The 22,544-nt window shown below is 50.6% G+C and overlaps 7 protein-coding genes across 7 annotated transcripts; 4 read left to right on the top strand and 3 right to left on the bottom strand.

Moving 5' to 3' along the window:
• Nucleotides 1–254: 254 nt before the first annotated feature.
• PV10_05152 (uncharacterized protein) lies at nucleotides 255–2,569 on the top strand. The gene is made up of 2 exons (XM_016369771.1): nucleotides 255–953; nucleotides 1,062–2,569. Exons 1-2 carry the CDS (start codon nucleotides 652–654, stop codon nucleotides 2,179–2,181), a joined length of 1,422 nt encoding a protein of 473 aa, XP_016225559.1. The 5' UTR covers nucleotides 255–651; the 3' UTR covers nucleotides 2,182–2,569.
• PV10_05151 (uncharacterized protein) lies at nucleotides 2,530–4,702 on the bottom strand. Its single transcript, XM_016369770.1, has 2 exons — nucleotides 4,548–4,702; nucleotides 2,530–4,372 (listed from the first exon to the last, which is right to left on the bottom strand). The coding sequence occupies exons 1-2, from the start codon at nucleotides 4,555–4,557 to the stop codon at nucleotides 3,279–3,281; spliced, it is 1,104 nt and encodes a 367-aa protein (XP_016225558.1). The 5' UTR covers nucleotides 4,558–4,702; the 3' UTR covers nucleotides 2,530–3,278.
• Nucleotides 4,703–4,900: 198 nt separating this feature from the next.
• On the top strand, nucleotides 4,901–6,621 carry PV10_05150 (uncharacterized protein). Its single transcript, XM_016369769.1, has 3 exons — nucleotides 4,901–5,078; nucleotides 5,132–6,307; nucleotides 6,359–6,621. Exons 1-3 carry the CDS (start codon nucleotides 4,989–4,991, stop codon nucleotides 6,470–6,472), a joined length of 1,380 nt encoding a protein of 459 aa, XP_016225557.1. The 5' UTR covers nucleotides 4,901–4,988; the 3' UTR covers nucleotides 6,473–6,621.
• A 983-nt stretch (nucleotides 6,622–7,604) lies between these two features.
• PV10_05149 (uncharacterized protein) lies at nucleotides 7,605–10,347 on the top strand (the record flags this gene model as incomplete). The annotated part of the gene is made up of 3 exons (XM_016369768.1): nucleotides 7,605–7,743; nucleotides 7,794–7,954; nucleotides 8,023–10,347. The coding sequence occupies 3 exons, from the start codon at nucleotides 7,605–7,607 to the stop codon at nucleotides 10,207–10,209; spliced, it is 2,487 nt and encodes an 828-aa protein (XP_016225556.1). The 3' UTR covers nucleotides 10,210–10,347.
• A 2,607-nt stretch (nucleotides 10,348–12,954) lies between these two features.
• On the bottom strand, nucleotides 12,955–15,016 carry PV10_05148 (uncharacterized protein). The gene is made up of 2 exons (XM_016369767.1): nucleotides 14,239–15,016; nucleotides 12,955–14,193 (listed from the first exon to the last, which is right to left on the bottom strand). Exons 1-2 carry the CDS (start codon nucleotides 14,427–14,429, stop codon nucleotides 13,587–13,589), a joined length of 798 nt encoding a protein of 265 aa, XP_016225555.1. The 5' UTR covers nucleotides 14,430–15,016; the 3' UTR covers nucleotides 12,955–13,586.
• Nucleotides 15,017–19,649: 4,633 nt separating this feature from the next.
• On the bottom strand, nucleotides 19,650–20,798 carry PV10_05147 (uncharacterized protein; the record flags this gene model as incomplete). Its single annotated transcript, XM_016369766.1, has 1 exon — nucleotides 19,650–20,798. Exon 1 carries the CDS (start codon nucleotides 20,553–20,555, stop codon nucleotides 19,650–19,652), a length of 906 nt encoding a protein of 301 aa, XP_016225554.1. The 5' UTR covers nucleotides 20,556–20,798.
• A 328-nt stretch (nucleotides 20,799–21,126) lies between these two features.
• Nucleotides 21,127–22,523, top strand: PV10_05146 (uncharacterized protein). The gene is made up of 4 exons (XM_016369765.1): nucleotides 21,127–21,254; nucleotides 21,308–21,333; nucleotides 21,386–21,855; nucleotides 21,912–22,523. The coding sequence occupies exons 1-4, from the start codon at nucleotides 21,215–21,217 to the stop codon at nucleotides 22,399–22,401; spliced, it is 1,026 nt and encodes a 341-aa protein (XP_016225553.1). The 5' UTR covers nucleotides 21,127–21,214; the 3' UTR covers nucleotides 22,402–22,523.
• Nucleotides 22,524–22,544: the final 21 nt, after the last annotated feature.

Here is a 22,544-nt window from a genome sequence, read left to right as displayed (position 1 = left end):
CCGAGGCGCCGCTCCAAAATGGCTACTGCCTAAGAAGCTCGTCCGGTTTGTTGGCTATGGGTATCACATCAGGAACGCGTGGGCCACGCCATCATCCATGGCCTGAAATTTGGATTTGCACGTGACTCACAGATGTGTGTCACTGCACCAATCACATACGAGATATTACTTATTACGCCGATTGTCTCAGCCAACCTGGTCAACTCTGCATCTGGGACTAGATGGATCACCGTCACACTTCTTGCCAAAGTCTCCTGTTCACTACTACTACTTACTTCATTTTGCCATTTCCAACCTGAGTAATATAATCACCTCCATTTTTCATCTCTTTCCACTATTTCTGCGTTTGTGGGCTACTCTTGCCATCTCGCTCTATATCCACACATCATTTTTTGAAGCGCGTCCCAGCTGGGTGTCGTCACCGCCTACTTTCTCCGATAACTGGCTGCCTCTTCCCCGCCAAGAACACATATCATCTTGGGAGTCTGTCCTCTTCCCCATCATCATCAGCATCAGCATCATCACTCTTCAAATCATTCACGTCTTCTAAGATATACAGAGACGAACACAACCACGCGTTGTGTGAGAGGCGTCTCCATCTGCTCTGGATGTTCGTCAGTGTCAGCTGACAATCCAAGATAACAAGTCGGCATGTTGGCTGTACGTAGCCCGATGGATGCCTTCCAAAAATCAACATCATTCGGCGGAGAGAGGGAAAATTCGATGCGTCAACCGTCCGCCGAGGATCTTGATGCTGCTCATCAACTTGTCTCCTCAGCACGCGGTGAACGTCATGGCTCAAACCTCACCCATGATGGTCACAACAGCGAACCCTCTCCTGAGCAGACTCACTTACGGGTCAGTCCTCGTCCAGATATCGCCCATAGTCCACAACCCATGAGTGAGAACGCGGATCAGGTCGAAGATACTAGTGGCCTGGGCCAGATCTGCAGGTACGTTCGATTCCACGAATTCTTTTGACATCCTCACGTCCTGTGTCGCAAACGCGACCTCATGGTGACTCTCGCTCGTATGGTGCGCTTTGCTAACATGCCCGACAGTAACTGCGGAACCACCAAGACACCTCTGTGGCGACGCTCACCGACGGGGACCACCATTTGTAATGCGTGCGGCCTATACCAAAAAACTAGGAACACCCCGCGTCCCTCCAGCTTCAAAAGACCGGCTTCGGTTGCTCCCACCGATAGCCCACGCCAAAGAACCGAAACATCACCTGCTGCTGCCGCATCACCGCCAGTCCTGAGCCAGGGCCCATCATCAAGTATTCCCTATAGGGTCCCCGAACATACGCCGGGGTCTTGTCCTGGTGGAGGAAACTGTAATGGCGCCGGCGGTGCGGAAGGGTGTGGCGGGTGCCCGGCCTACAACAACAGAGTTGCAAGGGCAACAAATGTGCCCGCGGCGACAAACCCTACCACGAACGACGAGAGCGATGCCCAGAGTGCAGCCGGATCAACAACAGGCAGTGTCCCTCCTTCCGTGGCCCCTGCAGCCCCATCGAGCTCAGCAAATACGTCAATGCTGGTCGCCTGTAAGAACTGCGGTACCACGGTAACTCCGCTTTGGCGTCGAGACGAACTTGGTCACCCGATCTGTAATGCTTGTGGCTTGTACCACAAACTTCACGGATCTCATCGACCAGTGCAAATGAAGAAGTCGACGATCAAGAGGAGGAAGCGCGTTGTCCCAGCGTACCCAGATGCTAGCCGACCAGAGGGGAGTGGTACAGTCGCCGGCACGTCATCTATTTCACCCGAACCACCCTCGCCAGAACTTGAGGAGATGCAAGATTCAACACCAAGCACTCCAGCGTCAAAACGGAAACGGCTGCCTCCAACCGTTGATTATACTGGCTACATACCCGAGAGTAGTGCCTCTATCAGACAACCATCCCCACACAAACACGCTGAGGATTTTGCCGTGCAAGCGCAACTCGCGGCCGCCGCAGCTGAAGGAATGCAGCTTGACCCTGCCTTGGTCAACACCCCGCATCGCCATCGCGGCATAGAATTACCGCCCATACGAGAACTTCAACGGTCAATTGAGACATCCACGCCCCCGCATTTACGTGGGGATCGACGGGCGCAGTTGATGAGGGAAGCCGAAGAGATGAGAGCGGCATTACGAGCCAAGGAACGCGAAATTGATGATCTGAGATGACCCGATGCAATATGAACGAACCATGGGGAAAAGAAGCATGGGAGATTATGGAACACTGCGAAACATTGGCGACGGATCTTCTCTGAGCATTCTCAGACTTACTTTTGTTTGATGGTGGGACGATTGTCTATTTTGTTTTCACCCATTCATTGTCGATTTGACGAAAAAACGCAACAAAGCATGGCGCTGGTCGGCACTTGTGCATATCTCCCCCAAGGAAGGAAATGGTCTTCCTGTGGGGGAGTTGGAGCGTCACTCGCCTGGAAGACATGGACACGGACATGGAAAGCGAGTTGTCGAAGGTTTAGGTTCGCATTCGCATTCGGTCTACGCAACTACCTTTGTAGAAAACGTCGTTTATGTCAAACAATCCAAAAATTTTGTGACCTCGAAAATATCATTCTGCTGATGAGACCTATTCTCGTTTTCATACACATGTATAGCCAACATTAAGCGAGTATCGGCGACAAAACAACCTGCGCGGGCTTGTCGACAGGCGGCACTGGATACCCGTTCTTATCTAAAACGCTGTCGGCCCAAATTGACGTGGGCTAGTTCTCTCTTTGCCTGCCAGATCCCACGGTTCGGCAGGGAGTGTCCAGATCCGCCCTAGCCAAAGACGGTCCGGTCCCAGCACGTGATTTGATCATACACGTGATTTTATTTTGGGATGACCGAGACCATGTTCTTTGCGATGGGTTGTGCGTTTGTCTGTTGTTGTCGACGCCGCCGCCGCTGCTGATCATTGTCATGTTACATATGTCTCTTGCTCCGCGGCCATCATTCATCTTGAATCCTGGCAGGACGCAACTTGAATGCCCGATAGGAGCATGCATAGCCTAGAGGAGAGCCTATGATTCATCGCAAATCATAGCGAATTCTGCGAGGTCTCGCCATTCCTCATGATTACAAGCTTTTCAATGCTGAGGCCGATGATTGAGAGAATCTGTTGGAGAGATCTTGAAGGCGACATGTTTTGAACTATCAATGGTAGGCTCTCATGTTCAAGCAGCTCAGATTCTCATGCTGTAATCGGCCGAGGCTGGGAATATCACCAGTATCTTGGAACGTGAATCGATCTCAAAATTGGTCTGTGTCTAAAACCATAGCTTGATGAGTTCCTCGCTGACAGCATCAGGAGTCATGATTCCCGTCTCAGTGAAAAGAGCTGAGATCAAGTCGGGAGGCGTGATCTCGACCATGTCGTCAATGTTGGTGATGCAAGGCTGGCTCGCCGTTTTAGCGGATTTAGGCTCACGCTTTCCACTTTCCCGGCCCTCCGCTTCGGTATCAGAGTCAGCAGTTTCGAACCTTAGGACATCTTGCTTGACACCGAGTTGGGCAAGGTCACTCTGGCCGCAACCGAGGGGGAATTTGCGAACGAATTTATATGATTCGGCTGCGACATAGAGTGGGATTGACACAGACTTGGCTGTAAGCGCGATTTGGTGCGTTCCAAATTGGGTGATTATGGAACCATTTTCCAGCACAGCACTGGCGCCCGTGACGAGTTGAGGTGGCGGTGACGACGCTGGCAAGGATGCAAGCGCAAAGTGGAGAGCATGAATTGGAATGGTTGTTGTTGGGACGGAGAGCTTTTTCAGCTCGGAAATCGAGTCCTGAATGGTCTGCGACAGACCACTAGCGGGCAGGACATAGAGGACATTAAAATACCGACCAGCCTCGGCGGCATGGGTTAGTAAGGTGTGAACCACACGGCTATATCCATAGGTGATGACGGTGGAGTCGTCACGAATGAATTGGGCGGCTTGATGGGCGATTTTATTGCGAGCTTCGTTGGCGCGTTTTACAAAGAGCGACGAGTTGGTGATGATCTGGTGGCGAAGGGCTGTAAAGTCTGAGGTTGCGAGAGAGGAAGGGCGTTGCTGAAAAGATGAGACCAAATAGCGCTGGAAGAGGTCTGTCCCCGCGAATAGTGGAATGGGATTTTGCTGTGATGAGAGAAGTTTGGTGGAGTGAGTCGATAATAAGGCGAGAGTTTCGGAAATGGTGGTCAAGGGCGTCGTTGCTAGGAGAGAGATCAGGGATTCGATGGCGGCTATAGGCGGTGTGATCTGAGAATCTGCCTGGAGGAGCTCATTGTAATACTTGACGATGTCAAAGGATGTAGTAGGTGATGATTCATTAGAAGACAATGGTGGCACAGATGGCGACATTGTCATTGATGATGCTAATAAAAGAGATATCAGCACCATGTCGAATACTCTGCCTCATTTATAAGGAGGGTCTTGCAATCAAGGAAGATTCCAGATGACAAACATCTCCGTGCGACGATGGTACAACATTGTAGATTGTCCATAAATGGCTCTGGGCACCTATCGTGAGGACTTTTGGGATGGACTCACCGGTGGCCATGCAAACTGTGGTATGCCCGACTTTCAGACAATCTTAGTCTAGGGCTAGCCGGGGTAAATATATCAGCTCATCAGGTGGCAGAGGGAGCGAAGGCTTTATTAGGAGAATGTTAAGACGTGCAAAGAACAAGCAGGGCACACCGATGCTGTGGTCGATATCAAAAAATGATGATCGATGTCGAAATTGGAGTCATTGAAGGCTTGGCATGGATGTGGAGGAACTTCATGCAGAGGAAGGAGCGATGGCCCTAGTGGCTGTGATCTAACCGCTTTCGGCCACCATAAACAACTGCCTGCGACACTCGACCCAACTGTTTCCCATTCTATTTGGCATCACTTCAATACTCATGCGATAGAGACATTTCTTTGCATCCCTCGTGTGAGACAAGAACTCGGTCATTTTTTCCCTCCGCATTCGCACTCTCCATTTTCATGATGAATTCACAATACCGGTCATCTCAGCAGCAGCAACAGGCGCGGGTCAAAAAGAAGGAGGAAGACCCTGCTGATTTCATGCGACTGGTATGTCCCTCCTCCAAGTTCTCTTTGCTCCAGCTTCTAATTATCGCTGTAAGTCTGAAAAAGAAATTGCTTCATGTATCAGCGAGATGGGCATCCCATTCCAGCCGTCCGATCTCCAGAAGCCCAACCCCCAAGTAATTCAGATGGTTTTCGAACACCTTGGTGAATTGGTGATGAACGCCACGAGAGACAACATCGACCCGGCGATGCGAGCTGCTGCGGAAGACATTTGCGCCGAGTTCCCAGAACTAGTCCCTGTCGAGACCAGACTCTTAATGGGATTTTTTGTCCACTTGCGCACCATGCTCGAACAATGCGGCATCAACGATTTCTCCTTCAGCGATCTAGTCCGTCCAACTCACGATCGCCTTGTCAAGATTTTCTCATACACAATCAACTTTGTTCGCTTTCGAGAAACTCACACCAATGTCATTGACGACAACTTTAATAAAGCTGAGAGTACCAAAGCTCGGATCGAAACACTCTATACCGAAAATCAAGATATGGAACAGAGACTTGAAGAGATGAAGCGCAATCGAAAAGCCATGGAAATAGCGGTCAAAGAAAAGATGCGCCGGAATGACGAATTGAAAGCGCGTCTCCTGGAACTACGCAAGGGCCAAGAGAGAGTCTCGGAACAGCTCGAAAGAGCCAAAGCCGACAAGGCACGCGCTCAAGCTGTTCTGGAAGACAAGACGGAAAGACTTGTTCGAACACGACAAGAAAGCGAGAAGCTCCGACCCTACGTCCTGCAATCCCCAGCGGCGTTACAAGATGCCCTGTCTGAGCTGTCGGAGAATCTGCTACGAGAAAAGTCGCAAATCGACCACCTAGAACGACGAAGCCGAGCGCTACAAACATCCGGAGACAGCTTTTCTGTCGTCCAGAATGATGTTCAGTCTTGTGTCAAGGTTCTTGAAGACATCGCGATGGAGCTGCAAAAGGAGGAAGAGGAAGATGCCAGGGCAGCCAAGAACAGAGACGCTTTGGCTGAACGTGGAAATAACGTTCGGGAAGTCGAGCAGAACGAGAAACTCTTGCAGAGACAACTGAAGAAGTGGGAAGAGAGGATTGAGGAGCTGAGGAGGAAACAGAAAGACCGAGACGATGCAAACAAGGCTCGAATGGATGAGCTGCGCGAAATGCAGAAGCAGCTGAGGGAAGAGCGAGCAGAGAAAGGACGTGAGATGGAAAGAAGGAAAGTCAGAATTGAACAGACGGAAAAGAAGGTGAGAATGATTTTCTTTGATTCCATGCACCCGATAACTAACGTCGCCCAGATGGCTGATCTCAAGGATAACATCGAGAACGAGGTACATACGGCCCACGAAGAGTATCTCAAGCTCGAATCGCACATAAAGCTGTACATTACCGAAATGGAGCAGAGCATCTGATCTCTCTCACCGAGTTTGACGACTTTACGACTTTTCTGGAGCAGGCATGTTGAAATACCCATTGTTGCAAGGACACGGCAGTCATGTAGCGATATCAGAAGCCATTGGAGCTGGAACCAATATATATTTCATGTTCATTTAAGACCAAGAGCCTCGTTGTTCAAAGATCTGGCGAGTGTGATGGCGACTATCTTTCGACCACCTCTTCACAGATCAACATCCTTGAACTTAAACCATCGTGAGGCTATCCTAGCAACTGGAATGGTACGAAGACCCCATCTTGCACCTCCATCGCCAATTTTGAGGGAACTACTGAGCAAAGGAACCTCTTTATTCCAAAGCTGGGGTCCATGATCTGCCGCGTTTGAATCTTGACTGTCCATGCATTCGACCAATTGCACCTGGCGACGAGCTCTTGCACCAGCCGCTACCATGGTCGCCATGGTCTGCGAAAGACCTTGTACAGTGAACTCTGAAGAACCATGATGGAGGGCAAGACTGTTGACGATAACGGTGCGAGACTGGCTAATTGGATGCGGTTGACAAAGTTGCACCAAGTAGCCCGAAAGATATGCCCGTAGAGCAGAGACAGTAGGACAGAAGATGAGTTTGACGTTCTGACTGGCACAGAGACGGTTCAAAGTCGGCTTCAATACCGGATGTGTGGGTCTAATCGGCCTTTCAGTTGCACTCCCTCCTCCCTTACCGTCATCCTCAACTTGTGAAGCGGCTGGCTCTTTCTGTAGGCCAGCAACTATTTGAGCAATGAATTCTGTTCTGCTTGAGCAGATTATCAGATCAATTGAAGTTGAAGAATGCGCATCAACCAAGGCTTGTAGGAGGTCTAGGACATATTGGCGTTTTAGAAGGATAGTATTCATGAAGGGGTTTCGGCGATGGGTGGCATTGGGTTTGAAGCTATAGCCTTTCTTCTACAGTAGGCTAGATATCTTGCAGCGTCGTAAGTGTATTCGACATTGAGGAATGTGGTAGGACTTGAACAATCTTAGATTGTAGATTGATTCTGTGTCGATAAACTTCACGATCGAGGTTGTTGTTGATTTCGGATCTCTGATTATGTCATGTCTGTTCTTGGCGCTGTGAGCACGTGTCTTGATATCATTCCCCCAAAATGATCCCACCAGGTACAGTGCCACTGGCCCCAGCACACCGTCCAACACTTCCGTACAGCGCCCAAGGTTACACAGACTCGACATCACATCTTTCCGAGATGGAGTCGGTGTCTCGTATCTCGTCCTTGATGGACCCAGGTTTGTCAACATGGATCCTTCCTGGTTTCTGCATGCTGAGCCGTTCACAGTGCGAGATCTGACAGTCGAGGCCGCTCAAGCTGTCGGCCTGTCCAAATCGTTGAAGGGGGGAGGCTCGACATCGCGGAGCATCCCGTTCGCAAAGTTGAAGGCGCTCCTTGACAGTCGGAGTGACCGTGATATTCTCGAAGGACTTAGGAAGGTTGTTTCGGTGAGACTGAAGATTTTCCTCACGATAAGCAACACACCACGTGCCCCTTCAGTTCCTGACTTTCTTAGATGATATACCAAAATAAGCCATGCTTGCCGTACTTTTCTTCCGTCGTCAAGAATGTCGCAAATCCGAACCTCGAGATCAAAAAGCTCGTCTACATCTATCTACTTCATTATGCCGAATCGGATCCTGACCTGGCACTGCTCTCTGTCAATGCGATTCAGAAGTCACTCAGCGATCAGAACCCTCAAGTGCGAGCTCTTGCTCTTCGCACCATGTCCGGGATGAGGGTTCCAGTCATCAGTCAGATTGTCTCGTTGGCCATCAAACGAGGTGTTGGCGACATGAGCCCCCATGTTCGTAAGGCAGCCGCCTTTGCCATCCCCAAGTGCTACAACCTGGACCCCAACACCCTTCCCCAACTCCTGGACTACCTTTCAATATTACTCGGCGACAAGCAGTACTTTGTCGTGGGGCCTGCCGTGCAGACCTTTCTCCACATTTGTCCTGACCGCATCGATCTCATCCACAAGCACTATACCAGCTTGGTCAAGAAACTTGTCGACATGGACGAGTGGAGTCAGCTGGCCACTCTGAGGTTGCTGCTCTTCTACAGTCGTCGATCATTTCCCCAGAAAACATATAAACTCACACAAGTCAACAAGAAGGGATTCTATGACGACGAGCCGGATGAACATGTAGAGACCGGTCAAGTCGCTCGCGCCCTCGATCCGGACCTGGAGCTGTTCTTGAAGACATGCAAAAGTCTTCTTAACAGTCGTAGCGCCGCCGTGGTGGTTTCGGTCACCAGCTGCTTTTTGTACCTGGGCACCCCAGAATATTTGCAAGAGGCGGTTGGTCCACTCGTTGGGCTCCTTCGTGGTTCATCCGAAGTCCAGGAAGTTGCTCTGTGCAACATCGTCTTGGTCTCATTAGCGGCACCTGAACTCTTTGTCCCTTACGCTTCGCACTTCCTATTACGAAGTGACGATGCACCGCAGATTTGGAAGCTGAAGATCGAGTTGTTGACCATCATCTTTCCTCATGCGGCGCTACATCTGAAGTCCATTATCCTGTGCGAACTGGAGCATTTCTCTCACAGCTCCGACCCGGAATTGATCCGAGAGTCAGTTCAAGCCATCGGACGCTGTGCTCAGACGGACCCACAGAATGCTCATCACTGTTTCCGCGTGCTACTCAACCAGATCTCAAGTTTCGACAATGCGCTTGTTTCTGAAGTACTTACCGTGATGCGACACCTAATTCAACAGGATCCAGTTGCACATCGGAAGACCGTGGTGAGACTTGCCCGAAACCTGGACCGGACCACAAGTCCGGAAGCTAGAGCCACCATAATATGGCTGGTTGGTGAGTTTGCAAGTCTCGATCCTGACAACGACATCGCCCCCGATGTACTCAGAATCCTGGCCAAAGGTTTTGCGAATGAAAGCACATCGGCAAAACAACAGATTGTCCTCCTAGCGGCAAAGGTGTATCTGCTGCATCTGCAAAAGACTGCGGGAGCAGCGAAAGAGGCTTCCACAGATGCTGGAGAAGCCGATTTACAAGAAAATGATCAAAGCGCAACGCTAGACCACCCTATTACCAAACTGTGGAAATACATCCAACTTCTGGCACGCTACGACACATCGTACGACCTTCGCGATCGGGCACGACTATTCAAAGCCTCACTATCGAATCCAGGGTCAACACAGCTCGCATCCCTGCTGCTCTTGGCGCCCAAACCAGTACCACACGCACCCTCACCATCAGAAGCTCGGCGTGGATTGGTCTTGGGAAGTACGACGCTGGTCATTGGGAAAGAGATAGCGAGTGTTCTAGGTCTGCCGGGCTACGAGGAACTGCCAGACTGGGTGCCAGAGGGGCAGGAACCTGATCCGAAGTTGAGAAACATGATCGATCCCAACGACAAGGAAGAATACGTCTCAGCCGCATCGAGGAATACTTCTAGTATAGCGGCGAGCAGGAGATTAGACGAAGCAGTACGAGAACAAGGTTTGGAGAAGGTAGTCGCCGCTGGGAGCGCTAGGAGCGGTAAGCCAAAGACGCTGGACGACTGGCTGCAGGAAAGCGATGAGGAGGAAGAGGAAGAGGACAGCGAAGAGGAGGACGAAAGCGGTTCCGAGACCGAAGGATCCACCGAAGATGAAGGCGAAAGTGAAGAAGGAGAGACAGAGGAAGAGACCGATGAGGAAGACACGCCCTTGCAAAGGGGCCTGGTCAGCAACTAGTTGTTCGGGTTTTGTAAGCGAGTATCACTTTGTATACTCCGTATATATTTATAGAGGGATGTCGTCATGATCAGGGTATGGTCCATGATAATACATATGCAGATGAAAGGAGAGACGAGAAGAATTGATCGTTACCGCAGTGTCAAGCTGATCCGGAAATGAATCTGAGACCAAGCGTAGAAGGATGGTGTGGACAGTACGGAGTAGTGGGCGATAGTAGGTAGAACTGGCGTGACTGGCTAGTGGAAGAGAAGGCTGATGTCCGAAAAGAAAAACTCAGCCTTTTCAGTATATGCGCCGTACAGTCAGACTCTATCACGACCTAGTAGTGGGAAGGGGAGAGATTGGGGCGCCTAGAGGCTCCTAGGGCTCGCTGGCGCGTGGTATCTGCGGACCTGGTAGGTACCAAAAGGTGCAAAGGACAGTACAAGCGTACCCAAAAAGTCCCCCCAAATGGTCACCTTAGACTGTTCCCCTTAGACTGGTCCGCTAAAGATTTCAGGAAACCTCGAGTCACAGACTGAATTGTATTTCCTTGGCATAGGTACAGTCGAGACGACGGACAATCACTCAGCCGACCGATCCATATACTGAGTTAGGCGTCTGATCCGTAAAGTCAGCAAACTCACAACAAATGAAAACAAGATTGACAAAACGCTTGTCTTGAGTACCTAGGTTGTAGTGATCAGTGATGACTCTCGGTGGGTATTGTGGATTTGATGGGTGTTTCCGTGGTGTCTTGGTATGTTCCATATGTAGGCTGTTGGCCGCGTGCAGTAGTTTGGCAGTAGGTGATGCGTCGGCTCCTTCGTTGGGAAGGATTCCCGCGTCACAAGTGGATCTGGTTCCTTCCACGCTTCGTTCCGTTGTTGGCACCCGGGTGTCAATCCCTCCCCTAATAATGCCCCCCAACCGCCCCTCCACTTCAGCCCCTCAGCCCTTCCTTTGGCTCCAAACTCACTCTTAACAAGGTTCGGCCCACTAGCGTCGGCAGATAGTGATTGAGCATGGGGGGATGAGGGGGGGATTGATCGCACATCCGGTACTTGTTGGGTACACCTACAGTACCAGAGACCATGTTTTCTAGGCACCACTGGCACCCACTTCTGTCCGTTCGTCCAACTGTGTTTGCAGTACGCGATGCCTGAGGTACCTAGCTATGCCTACGACTCAGCTACCGTATGTAGACCCTTCGGACCCCCGCCGCCGATCAGCGATCAAAAATGCGGACTCACTGCAATGATCCTCGCCCAGAGATACTGTCAACTTACTAGTTTGTTCTTCGGCATCTCCTTCAAAGGTATAGTAGCTACCTTAGTACTTGTCGCCTATGAATACATCAATTCTGGATATAGCCGTAGAAGTGGGAATTGTCTCATTACGAGTCATGTCTTGTCGAGACTCGTGTCCAATCACTGATCTCACTACATGCACTCCAAGTCGGGCTCGAATCGAGCCGAGTCGCAGACGAAGGAGATTTTGTTAGAGGAATAGAGAGGAGATACTTTGATAGATTATGCACTGTAATCTACCTTAAGAGACCTTGGTAGATACCTACCGAGGTATCTGAGAATAATTTTTTCTTGACTTCTAAATCTGGTGTTTAGTGCAAACTATCAAGGTATTGGACAGAAACAATGAGGGTTCAATCCAGCCAAGAAAGTCAGGCTGAACTCGTGTGGTGGAACATACAGTGTCACCGTACCTAAGGTATGTCCGTATGTACTGTACTGCAGTACTCTGTACTTCGATCCAATTACAGCATGTATGTCGTCTGGGGGATTCGTCACCGCAAAGCTGTCACAACATTTCTGGGCAAAAGCTGTGGGTGATGGATGATGGGTTGAAATGCGTAGGCGTCCAATAATTGCCCAGCTGGAACCAAACTCCTCGTGGCCACTGGGTCACGCACACAAACACGTTTTCTTGCAGAACTCTTCTTCTTTGTTCCAACAGGTTGCCCAGCTAGCGGGTCGGTCGATCGCGGCTGCAAGGCAAAAGACCCCCGGGGTGGTTGATGTCTTCAACAAATCTGTGTGTTTGTTTCTCTGCGTCCGGAAGACGCCCAGATCCACGACGCCCCCGCCGCCACCACCACCACCTCCTCTTCCTTCTTCCTCCAAAGCCGTACCGTAGACTCGCAGCTCTCTTGGGCCCTTGTTGGGAAATGCGAAGTCTTGCATGACACCAACAGTGCGGGAAGCTCCTTCGGGCCAAGGACAGCAGCGTCCCCGTCGGCCTGGATACATAATCGTGCAAATCATCACGGACACGGCATGCAACTAGCTCATTGCGGGAACAGTGCGAGTGCGAGTAATGATGCAATGAACAAGTGGTCTGCGCTGGCAAAGACCCAGACCCTGTTGCAAGTTACAGACCCGAAAACAAATCATGAGACGAGTCCTCTTCGCAGACCACCACTCGCACTCGGTAGCGGTAGTGTCCTTCACACACCCACATTCAACCCGTTCTGGCGTGCCTATCAACTTCGACTGAGGGTTCCCACACCGTCCATGTAACTACCCCCTTCCCGGATCAAGATAAGCCTCCAGTACCAGTTATTGCTGCTCGCTACGAGATTGGCCGTGCTCCTACCTACCAACTCATTATCGAGTGACGATATGTGCATAGGACTCTTCTTCAGGTCTTTGGCTGTTGTGACTGGTCGATGTTTCACTGGATTGACTTTATCATTCTGGTCGTAGACTAACGCTCCTGCAGTATCTGGACCGAACCGTCCAGATTTCAGCATCCAGGTGACCTGGCTTTCAACAACAGCGAGTCACGCCAATTTCGATCCTGCGATACCCATCCTAGAGTTGTAGATTGTTTTCATTGGTATCGTAGCATGAATCCAAGACATCTTTTTAGATGACTTCCGGATCTCTGCTGTCCTTGTTTGGATACATCGCTATAGTTCGTGTCCCGCTTCTACGAGACTTGTAAACTGCCTAGCCTCGCAGCGTTCTGAGTGCGATGGTCTTGGTCCACACGCGCAGACGGTCGAGTCGTCCGTGTTGACCGACATAGTACCAGGCCTGTTGACGTCTGCTGTAATCCTCTGTCCAGTAACAAGGCTTTCTTGCATCCAGACCTGTAACCCCCTAGTCAATCCCCCAGTCAATCCCCCAACGCCAAATCCTCGCTTTTATCGCAAATGTCCCAATGTCCCAATGTCCCAGTTCAGGGGACCGTAGATGCGAAAACCCGAACACCGGTGCAAAAAAGTGTAGGACAAAAGCGCTCAAAGGTATATCAAAGTCGTAACATGCTCGAGTCGTTATAATATAGTGTTGAGCCGTTGTGGAGGATGTGGATTATTCAAAAAACAAAATTGGAGCCATGGAATGATCGAGTGTTTGAGCAGAGTAGTTGTATCAGGTCGCAGTAGTGGCGGGCTCAGTAGTGGGTTTTTCGACAGACGAAGGGCCGGGAGCATCTTCAGCGGCAACGCTGACATCGTGCAAGCATCGCTCACATATTGTATGTTGGCAGTTCGTACACTCTTCGGCGCCGAGGGTGAAGCTTGTCTGACACTCATGACAAGCAAGGGCTGGCTTTGCAGTAGGGGCTGCTTGAGTGGCGCCGGCCTTTGATGCCGAAGATTTTGTCTTGTCCTTTGCTGGTGGATGCCGTGTGCACTTTTTGCATCTTCGGTGTTGGCAAGAAGAACAGACCTTGTCGCGACCAAATGAAGCAGAACAATTATGGCAAGTATATCTGACTCGCATGCGGATGTTCTTTTCCACCCTTTCATACGGCACTTTTGGTCTGTGGTCCCAGTCGGCTTCATTCAGCTCAAGGTTGTACTTTGCGAAGATTGCTTGAGCTTTGAGGAATCGCATCTCCGGCTCGCTTCGTTCGCCACTTTCATCCGTGGGCGCGACCACTGGAGCAGGCTTCTTTGCGGCTGCCGCCACGGATGGAGGCTCTTCTATGTTGTCATCTACTTCTATAAATGACGTCTCGGCGGGGAAATCATTTCTAGTCGTTGTCAGAAAGGGCTGGTCATGAATGTGGAGGACTTACGACTTGGGTACGGCTGTTTCTGCTGCAGGCGCTGTCGGTGCCGGCGTGGGTTCTACAGGTGCAGAAGTGGTTGTGGTGGTAGTTTTTGTTGCTCGCTTCGACAACTTCCCTCTGACATAGTCCTTAGACTTCTTCCATAATTTCTTTAGTCCTTTCTTCTCCTTCTCGACAGGTTGTGATGAGGCATCCATGGCCAAAGAGTGTGTGAGAGATGCTTCAGGTGGAGAATGTCATCAAGTCAACCCAGGCACAAATAACGAGGTGGTGGGAAGAAAATTGAGTCGATGGACCAGGTAGTGTAACAATTGGCTGAAGGTCGGCCCAGAGGTTTGGGAGTGGTGGGCGAGATGTCAGGTGTCAAACGGTGTTGGGAGTTTCCAAAGGAGTGGACGCGAGTGTGACTAGGTATCGGGGCGGAATTTCGGTCCCAGGAGACTGGACCACGATTGTCCGTAGGCGACCTGTGACAGTGGAGTCGAAACGGGCGTTGTCCAATTATCAAAATGTTTATGTTGGTGGTGATTTGTTTGTGTGGGAGTGCGTAAAATCAGTAGATTCAGTAGAATCAATATCCTCAATCTCAAGAAGTTCCTCGATGAAGATGCACCTCCAGGTCCGGAACAGTGAGAGTGAGGACTTGGGTTCCAAATCGAATGTGATTAGGTGGCTGGTTTCGCGTGCCTGACTGCCTCTGCACAACCAGCAAGAGACGTGGTATTCAGTGAAATTAGTTGAACTGAACCAGCCTGATGCCGATGTGAGGGTTGCAAAATGCAACTCTGAGGAAAGGAAGAGGGAACAAGTTGGAAAGGAAGGAGATGAAGGCAGGGTCAAGTGTTCGATTGAGAATCAGGTTGCCACAAGTTCATTGGCTCCTTCCACGAACGGCTAGTAGTAGTGAGGGTTTGTGGGTAAAGAATATTGGGGGGAGTTTTAGGCTCGACAGTGGCAGGTTGGTGGGTTGGTGGGTTGGCACGTCGGTACCGTGGTACTTATTAAAGGCAGGGATGGGCGTAGTTATTATTAAGGGAGAGCGGGGAGTCAAGCAGCATTTGTCCAGTTGGCTGGGGCAAGCTAGTCGGGCTGATCTCTGTATGGGTACTTAAGGGCTGATTGCGAACCACGAACGGACCCAGGCGACCCCTCAGCGTAGATACCTAGGGACACACCCGTTACCCCCTCGGCCTCAAGCTTAAAGGGAATGGTTGGCTCTGGGGCCCGAGAGCCACTCAAGCCAAGAGCTTTGTGAACAACCTCCCGGGTTATCCAGTCAACCGTTACGACAACAATCAGCAGAAAAGGATTCTCATATGTACTGACCCACGACTGTACATACACTTTACCGCACATTGCATTGCGTTGCGTTGCGTTACTTTCATTTTTGAGTGGTCTAATTTGGCAATACTAGGAGTGCAAAAACATGCAGAACCGTTGTCCCATGCCTAGCGTACCGGACTGACAGCGTGTTGCCGAAACTATCAAAGAGTAAACTGCAAAGAGAGAGTGGTGGTCCATGTCTAGGTGGTGCGATGATGCACTTGTAGCCTCAGAGAAGGTACACACCAAATCATTCATCTGCCCACCCAAGCCCAATCACTTGGACACCTGGACCGTCGCCTTTAGTGCAGCCTGTCGGTTGCGCAGATGCGGTAGCACCTCCTCCCGGAGTGGACGGGAATATCAGAGTTGCGGTACCGGATCACGAACTAACTTCCCATGCATTTAGCGGCGGGCAAACATGTTGGCGTGTGGAGATAGGACTTTGACATGATACATGGATGGCGTTGGCATCGCCCGATCGTCGCCCTATGTGTCACGGCACGGGCTACTCGTATTTCGTTGTAGCGTGCCCAGAGAACTGGTTTGCTGTACCCCAAACCCACGTTAGGCGCTCCTAACTCGATTACCCTTCAATTTACCACAGCACATGCTGGTCCAACAGTCTACGTTGTATGTAAAATATGGAATGATTCACTTCAAGGTTCAAGCTTCTACCTGCACTACGGACAATGGTTGATCCAATACACAAGGATCGGCGATTGGTGGTTGCGAACAGGATACATACCTAGTACTTTGGAACAAATCCTACTGCTAGTACCTGGGTTTTCATCAGAACATGTGTGAATATCTAGCCTATGTGTGGGATTGACACAATGCGACCCAATGTGCTGTCAGGCGTTCGCTCCACAGGTCATGGACAAATGTTGAGCAGCACATAACCAAGCTGTAGCATTCAAAGGGGCGATTGACTACAACAGAACCATGATGGCGCCTGGGCTGATCATGACCAACGCCTTGATTCCTCCAATCCTCGGGTCGACAACCAACTACAGATTGTCCAATAAGTGTGAACGTCGCATCGCCAGAGCCAAAGGTCTTGGCTGCCAACGGTAGCAGGGTAATTGACTTGCCCCTCGTTATGGTCTGGTATGTCCCAGACTATTGGCAACTAACCACACGGGACATGCCCATTGCTCTGCTAATCCGAGTTTCCAAGCGACCGGCCCATTGACGTGGCTTCTTCAGATCCCCCGTGCAGATGGCGCCAACACGGCGGCCCAGTCGAGGCTGTTTCCGGCTCGTAGAGTCATGCAATCCGCCAAAATGTCACTTGAGCAGATGGGTGGCCAGGTGGAACTAGGACACATTCGAAGCATGTGGCGCCTCCCTGAAGCTCTGACGACTCGTACGAAGTTGCTCCATTCCCATAGCAGGACTAGCATTGCAGCCTACAGGTCGGGGGAAGGCTGCAGCGGCAGCAACATGCGTGCACACGCACGCATCATGTCTATGCTGGCGCAAATCAACAGAGGTCCTTTGGTTAAACGGGGCCCACCTATGCCTTCAGTGCAGGCGCCTTGAATAGGCTTTAACGTTGGCCCGAGAACCTCCATCCGTCATAGCTTCTGGGCCGAGGGGGCCAAACGGCCCCTGTGCCTTGCCGAGTCCCGGCGTGCCCAGTACCCAAGGAGCCCATCAGCCCTCAGCCGCCCCACTGAACGGTGCTACTCTAAGCTCTGTCCCCAAGGCTAAAGCTCATCCCAGCACTCAATAACCACCGTCAATGTTTCGCATCAGCTACAGTAGCTCGTAGCTAATTCGTGTCTCTGGGCCTTTGAAGTCGGTGTACCCAAAATCCGTTGTTTGTGCACACAACAGAGTGAGCATGAGCTGCAGCGACAGTGATACTCGCAGACGGTGCCAAAATAATTTCTTGACATCAAACGTGCGGTGAATACGAGGATTTTCTCACCACTTGAAGGCCCGCCAGTTCGCGAGCAGTGATCAGCGATCGTCGCCCTCGTGGTCCAAGGGTCGTGGACTCGTGGCATCCACGGTGCTCCCAATTACGGTGCATGTGTTTGTTGGGTCCTCGTGCTTCTTTACCCCGTAGTTTGACTTGGAATCACTTGGGACTAAAACTACTAAATCTCCCCCCACAAATCCACGACGATCAGATCACACGCGAGCAGACTGGCGTAGCTGCTAGGCCGTGTCATTCTGCAACATGTCTGGCTTGGTCACTCAACTAAAAGCCTGAATTCACCCACGGTTGGCAAGCTGCAGACGCTGTGCCATGATCGTAAATCCACATGTCTTGTCGATTTCATCATGCCGATCGACTCAGCGATGAACAAGTGAACAATCTACTTCTTCTCGTATCTCATCTTTGATGAGTCGATCCAACCTCGGTAACCCACCGCCAAATCACGGAAATGGCGGGACAAATGTGCCGCCAGACCCATTTCTTTCAAATACTTCTCCAAGTCTGGGATGGCTTGAATCCCAAAACATCGGGGTATTCAAACATCGATTGAGCACGGACCCTCCCCCAGGAATCCACCACCTGAAATCCAGCTGGTGGATAACTCAACATCCCCGACCACTTGAAGTTAGTGACGACTCCAAAAAACATACGGGGTAGGGAGTACTCTTAGCCGAATTCTTGGCGGATATTTGGGGGGAGAAGAGATTTGTCCTTGCATTCGGATGAATTTGCGGGCACTGGCTCCATCAATGTCGCTGGTGCCACTGGTAGCGTCGACACGGGGGATCGTAACAGACCAATGACGTCCAGAGATCTCAGGTGTTTGACCAAATCTTCACTCAAGCGAGGAATGGATTGACACACTTGCCAAGGACGTACCACCAGACTGGATTAGAGCTAGGACCATAACAACGACAATTGATCAATAATAATTGTGTTAGTTTTCATCGGTTTCACTTGATCCATGGCAGCGGTAACGCCGAGGAGAGGAATCACCACATAGACCCTCTACCAAACAATCCTCTAGCGATCCTGTCACCATGTCAAGTTGACATGTCATCGACCCTCAAACAACTCTAAAGAAGGACCTGACGCAATGAGTCACTGAAGCGGTGAGGGTGAGAGCAAGGCTAGTATGATTTAAAAAAGAATAACAACTAGAATCTCTGTCATGCAAGCGAAGGGGGTGGTTTACTCGACCAAATACCCTGAAACCTCCTTGAGTTCCTCAGAATCAAACAAAACCCCATGCAACACCTCAGATTCTTGACGCTTGGATAGCTTCACGTCTCGCACCCTCGCTTCAATAATCTTGTGCTTCTGACGTGACTCCCACCTCACGACATAGGAATACGAGGTGACAAGGTATTGCGAGTCAAAAGGACATGCATCTCATCTCTGCAAAAGCACCAACTTTGTGCTGAAGTCAAATCGTGGTCGAGCGCATATCCCGTCAACAAATGCGGTGCTCGTATGTGCCGATCAGCCGGGGTGTTCAAACCTTGCAAACCACAACCGTCACATCATTATCACTGGCATGCACAGCCGCGAGAGCCCATGTAGCACCAACGGAAATATTCAGATATGACTTCGCAGGTAACCAATCTTCGTGTGGCACTCGAGGTAGAATAATGTTTGTGTAACATCAAGTGTCAATTAGCGTGCGGTAGGAGAAATAATCTGATGATAACGAGTCTTGGCCACAAATCCCTCAGGATCTATCATCTGAGGTAAGACGGCGTCGTCCATGTTGGGACATCTAGAATTCCAAGGGTATCTTCATGCTATCTCTATGTTGACTTCCTTGCTAAAAAAAAACTTTCGCCATTATTAATGTCGTTTCCCGGTCATTGACCACGATGGCGCTGGCTGAGCCAGAGTCGTGGATGAACGCCTCTACTCTCGACAAGCCCCAATGCACACACCCTACAAAGAGTATGGAGTGAAGAGAGAGGCGGGTCTAGGGTGAGGTTCTCTATCTGTTGAGAACGCAAGATTTTGCCCAAACTCTTGCAGCAATTCCCGGGTCGTCGAGCACGTACTGCTCCAAACCGCTTTGCAGCCGAGACAGCACGGGGATCTGTCGTATACAACCCCGTGATTACTCGACAATATTGACATGTGATTGGACTGTGACATAAACTCATTCGGAGCTGACTTCTTTCCTGACCCACGCAGAAGCAGCTGTTTGACGAATCGATGAAACGCCGGATGCAATGTTGTTCCAAACAGGTGCGACGATAGAGTTGCCGACCATCGTATATGACGGCCACCAAGACTGCGCGACGGGCCTAGCATCGAACGGTCGGAGACTTTCATGCGTTTTGGTAACAGTGTCCAAGAACGCAATCATCTCCCTGCACAAGTCGAAGAGAGCCTTGGACCCTTCAATAACGTCGTCTTTCTCCTCGTCACTCAGAAAGTCGGCCGCTGTGCTGAATCCATCCTTGAACGCCAGCTTGAGGGCTTCATCGCTTTCCGTATTGTCTCCATCGTTGAAGTCCCAAAAGGATAATGCCGAGTCGCCTTGCCAGAAGTCATAACCGGGCGTCGCCAGTTGCTTCCGGATCCAACGTCCACCGTTGAACAACGCGAGATACATTGTCCACGCATACGCGAGGATGACGTGTGGCTTGTCATTCAGAGTTCTTCTAACTTGGTCATAGAAGCGCTTGGATTGTTCGCCCAGAGAGATAAGACCTTCCTCGGTATGGGGCCCAAACTTGGATTTTAAGGCATCAATATCAGCGCGCAGACGCGCCGTTCTGAGCAGTCGTGGGAAGAATATGTGTTGGTAAATGTCGCGAGTGGTCTCTGGTGTTTCGTCGCGTCGCAGTGTCTCTTGCATCTGATCTTCAAAAGCAAAATACACCTGGCCGAACACTACCATTCCTGTGGCGTATGGCAGTGAGTTCGATGCAATTGGTGGGAGGGACTGGGGTAGGTGAGCCAACACATCGACGTTGAGAGCATGGTGCTTGTCTCGTGTTGCGGCGTGGAGTTGGACCGGCAGGGCTGGCCGGGTGGCGGCGTCTTTGTCGGTCGACATTGTGGACGATCAACGGATACGAGGATTCAGAGTTTGGGTTATCCGACAAAGTTGAGTGTGAGGGCGATCTGGGGTATTGATAAGCAGACCCATAGGTTCAGGGACAGCCTGACCAAGAGTTGTGCAAACAAAAGCAATACTCTTGGGCAGATACTAGTGATAAGCGAACATCAAACTGTTGGACTTTGGCCGTTTGATATGCAGACACGGCACGATGGGTGATAAGTGTCGAGACGTGTCGAGACGTGTCGAGTCATCGTTGATTAGGTAGAAAATGTACTAACAAGGCAACAGCGGCATCGGAGGTCGCCATCCCCAATAGTTCATAAGATATGCCAAACCGTGCCGAGGAGTTTATCAAAATGGCATGTACGGAGAGTATCCAAGCCGGCGATGACGTCTTAACTCTTGCGCAACCGAACTCGCTTAGGGGCAGGCGAGCACCAACTGTCACGTGACACTCACCATGCTCGCATCACGTGGCAGCCATGCCATCTCATGGGCTCCACTCCAATAGGAACGACAACTGATGTTACAGGCTAAATTGGAGAGAATCATCATGGAGACGTTCATCGAGTCTTAGAATGCCGACTAATTGACTAGGACACTCATTGCCAATTTCAAGGTACAAGGACAAGCAAAGCCCGTTCACATATAGGATGACCATCGAGACCATCGGAGTTGCAATTCTGGGGGGAGGTATATATACCATTCTGCAAACATTATGCTATATAAACGCTAATGAAACCAAGGCATCTTTGCCCGGGAGGAGCACGTGGTCAGCATTTGTCATATGATCGACCAAGACTACATCTAGCTAACTTTTACAGCCAGCTGTTGATGCCGTCAAGAACCTCACCCTCAAGGCGGCTTGGTCAAGATCGCTCAAATCGGTAAAGACTCTGGAAGTGGACACGTCCAAGGTGGACCTTTATTCTGAAGACAGCGCACCTGGAAAGCAACTCGACGATTTGCTCGCACGCTCCGACATTACAGCTGTCATCATTGCACTTCCCATCAAAAACCAGCCAGAGTACATTCGCAAATCCTTGCTAGCGGGCAAACATGTCCTGTCCGAGAAGCCTGTCGCAGAGAACGTTGTCGAGGCGGCAGAGCTGATCGAATGGTATCATGCCGAGATAACTACGAAGGCTGATACAACCTGGGCCGTTGCTGAAAATCAACGTTACCTCGATTCCTTTGAAAAGGCTGCCAATGCAGTGAAAACCAAGGGACGACAATTGACCTTTCGATTGCGAATGCAGACTCTCGTGACCGGTGGCAAGTACTTTGAAACTTCGTAAGAGCCCATCCCTCTTTGTACTCACGATCTTGGAACTGACACCTGAATCAAAGCTGGAGGAAAGTACCTACTCACCAGGGTGGCTTTTTGCTCGATGGGGGCGTCCATTTCGTTGCAGGTTTGAGATACTTACTCGGAAAGGGTAATCCTATTGTGACTATTTCGGCGCACTCCGCTCAGTTACAAGACCACCTACCTCCAGTCGACACCGTCGAGGCAACAGCCAGAACCAAAAATGGCGCCATAGGAACGCTATCCATCTCGTTTGGGACAACTGCCAAGGGAACAGAGTGGACAATTGGTGCTGAAGATGGGGTCGTCTCAATTATCGATAGCGACCTGACCATCGACGGCAACAAGCAAGACTTCACCAACGAACGGAGTGGAGTGCCTCCTGAAGTGAGGGCTTGGGGTGAGGCTTTGGCTGCTGGCAGCATTGATGCAAGACAGACACCGGAGGAAGCCCTTGCCGATCTGGAATTAATTGAGGCCATGCTAGTCAGTGGTGGAAAACCTGTGGAATTGAAATACCAGGACGTGTAAGCTTGGTGGTAATGCTGCAATTGTGCATGTATCTGAGATGAGCATCTACAGCAAAAATTTTGGGCTTTCTCTCGCGGGAGGAAGCGGGCATGAGTCAAGGCTCGATATATCACGTGACAGATTTGAAGAAGCGATGTAGCTAG

This window comes from Exophiala mesophila (assembly GCF_000836275.1).
Source record: "Exophiala mesophila strain CBS 40295 unplaced genomic scaffold supercont1.3, whole genome shotgun sequence".
NCBI classification, from domain to species: domain Eukaryota; kingdom Fungi; phylum Ascomycota; class Eurotiomycetes; order Chaetothyriales; family Herpotrichiellaceae; genus Exophiala; species Exophiala mesophila.
This window is presented reverse-complemented; position numbering and strand designations above follow the sequence as displayed.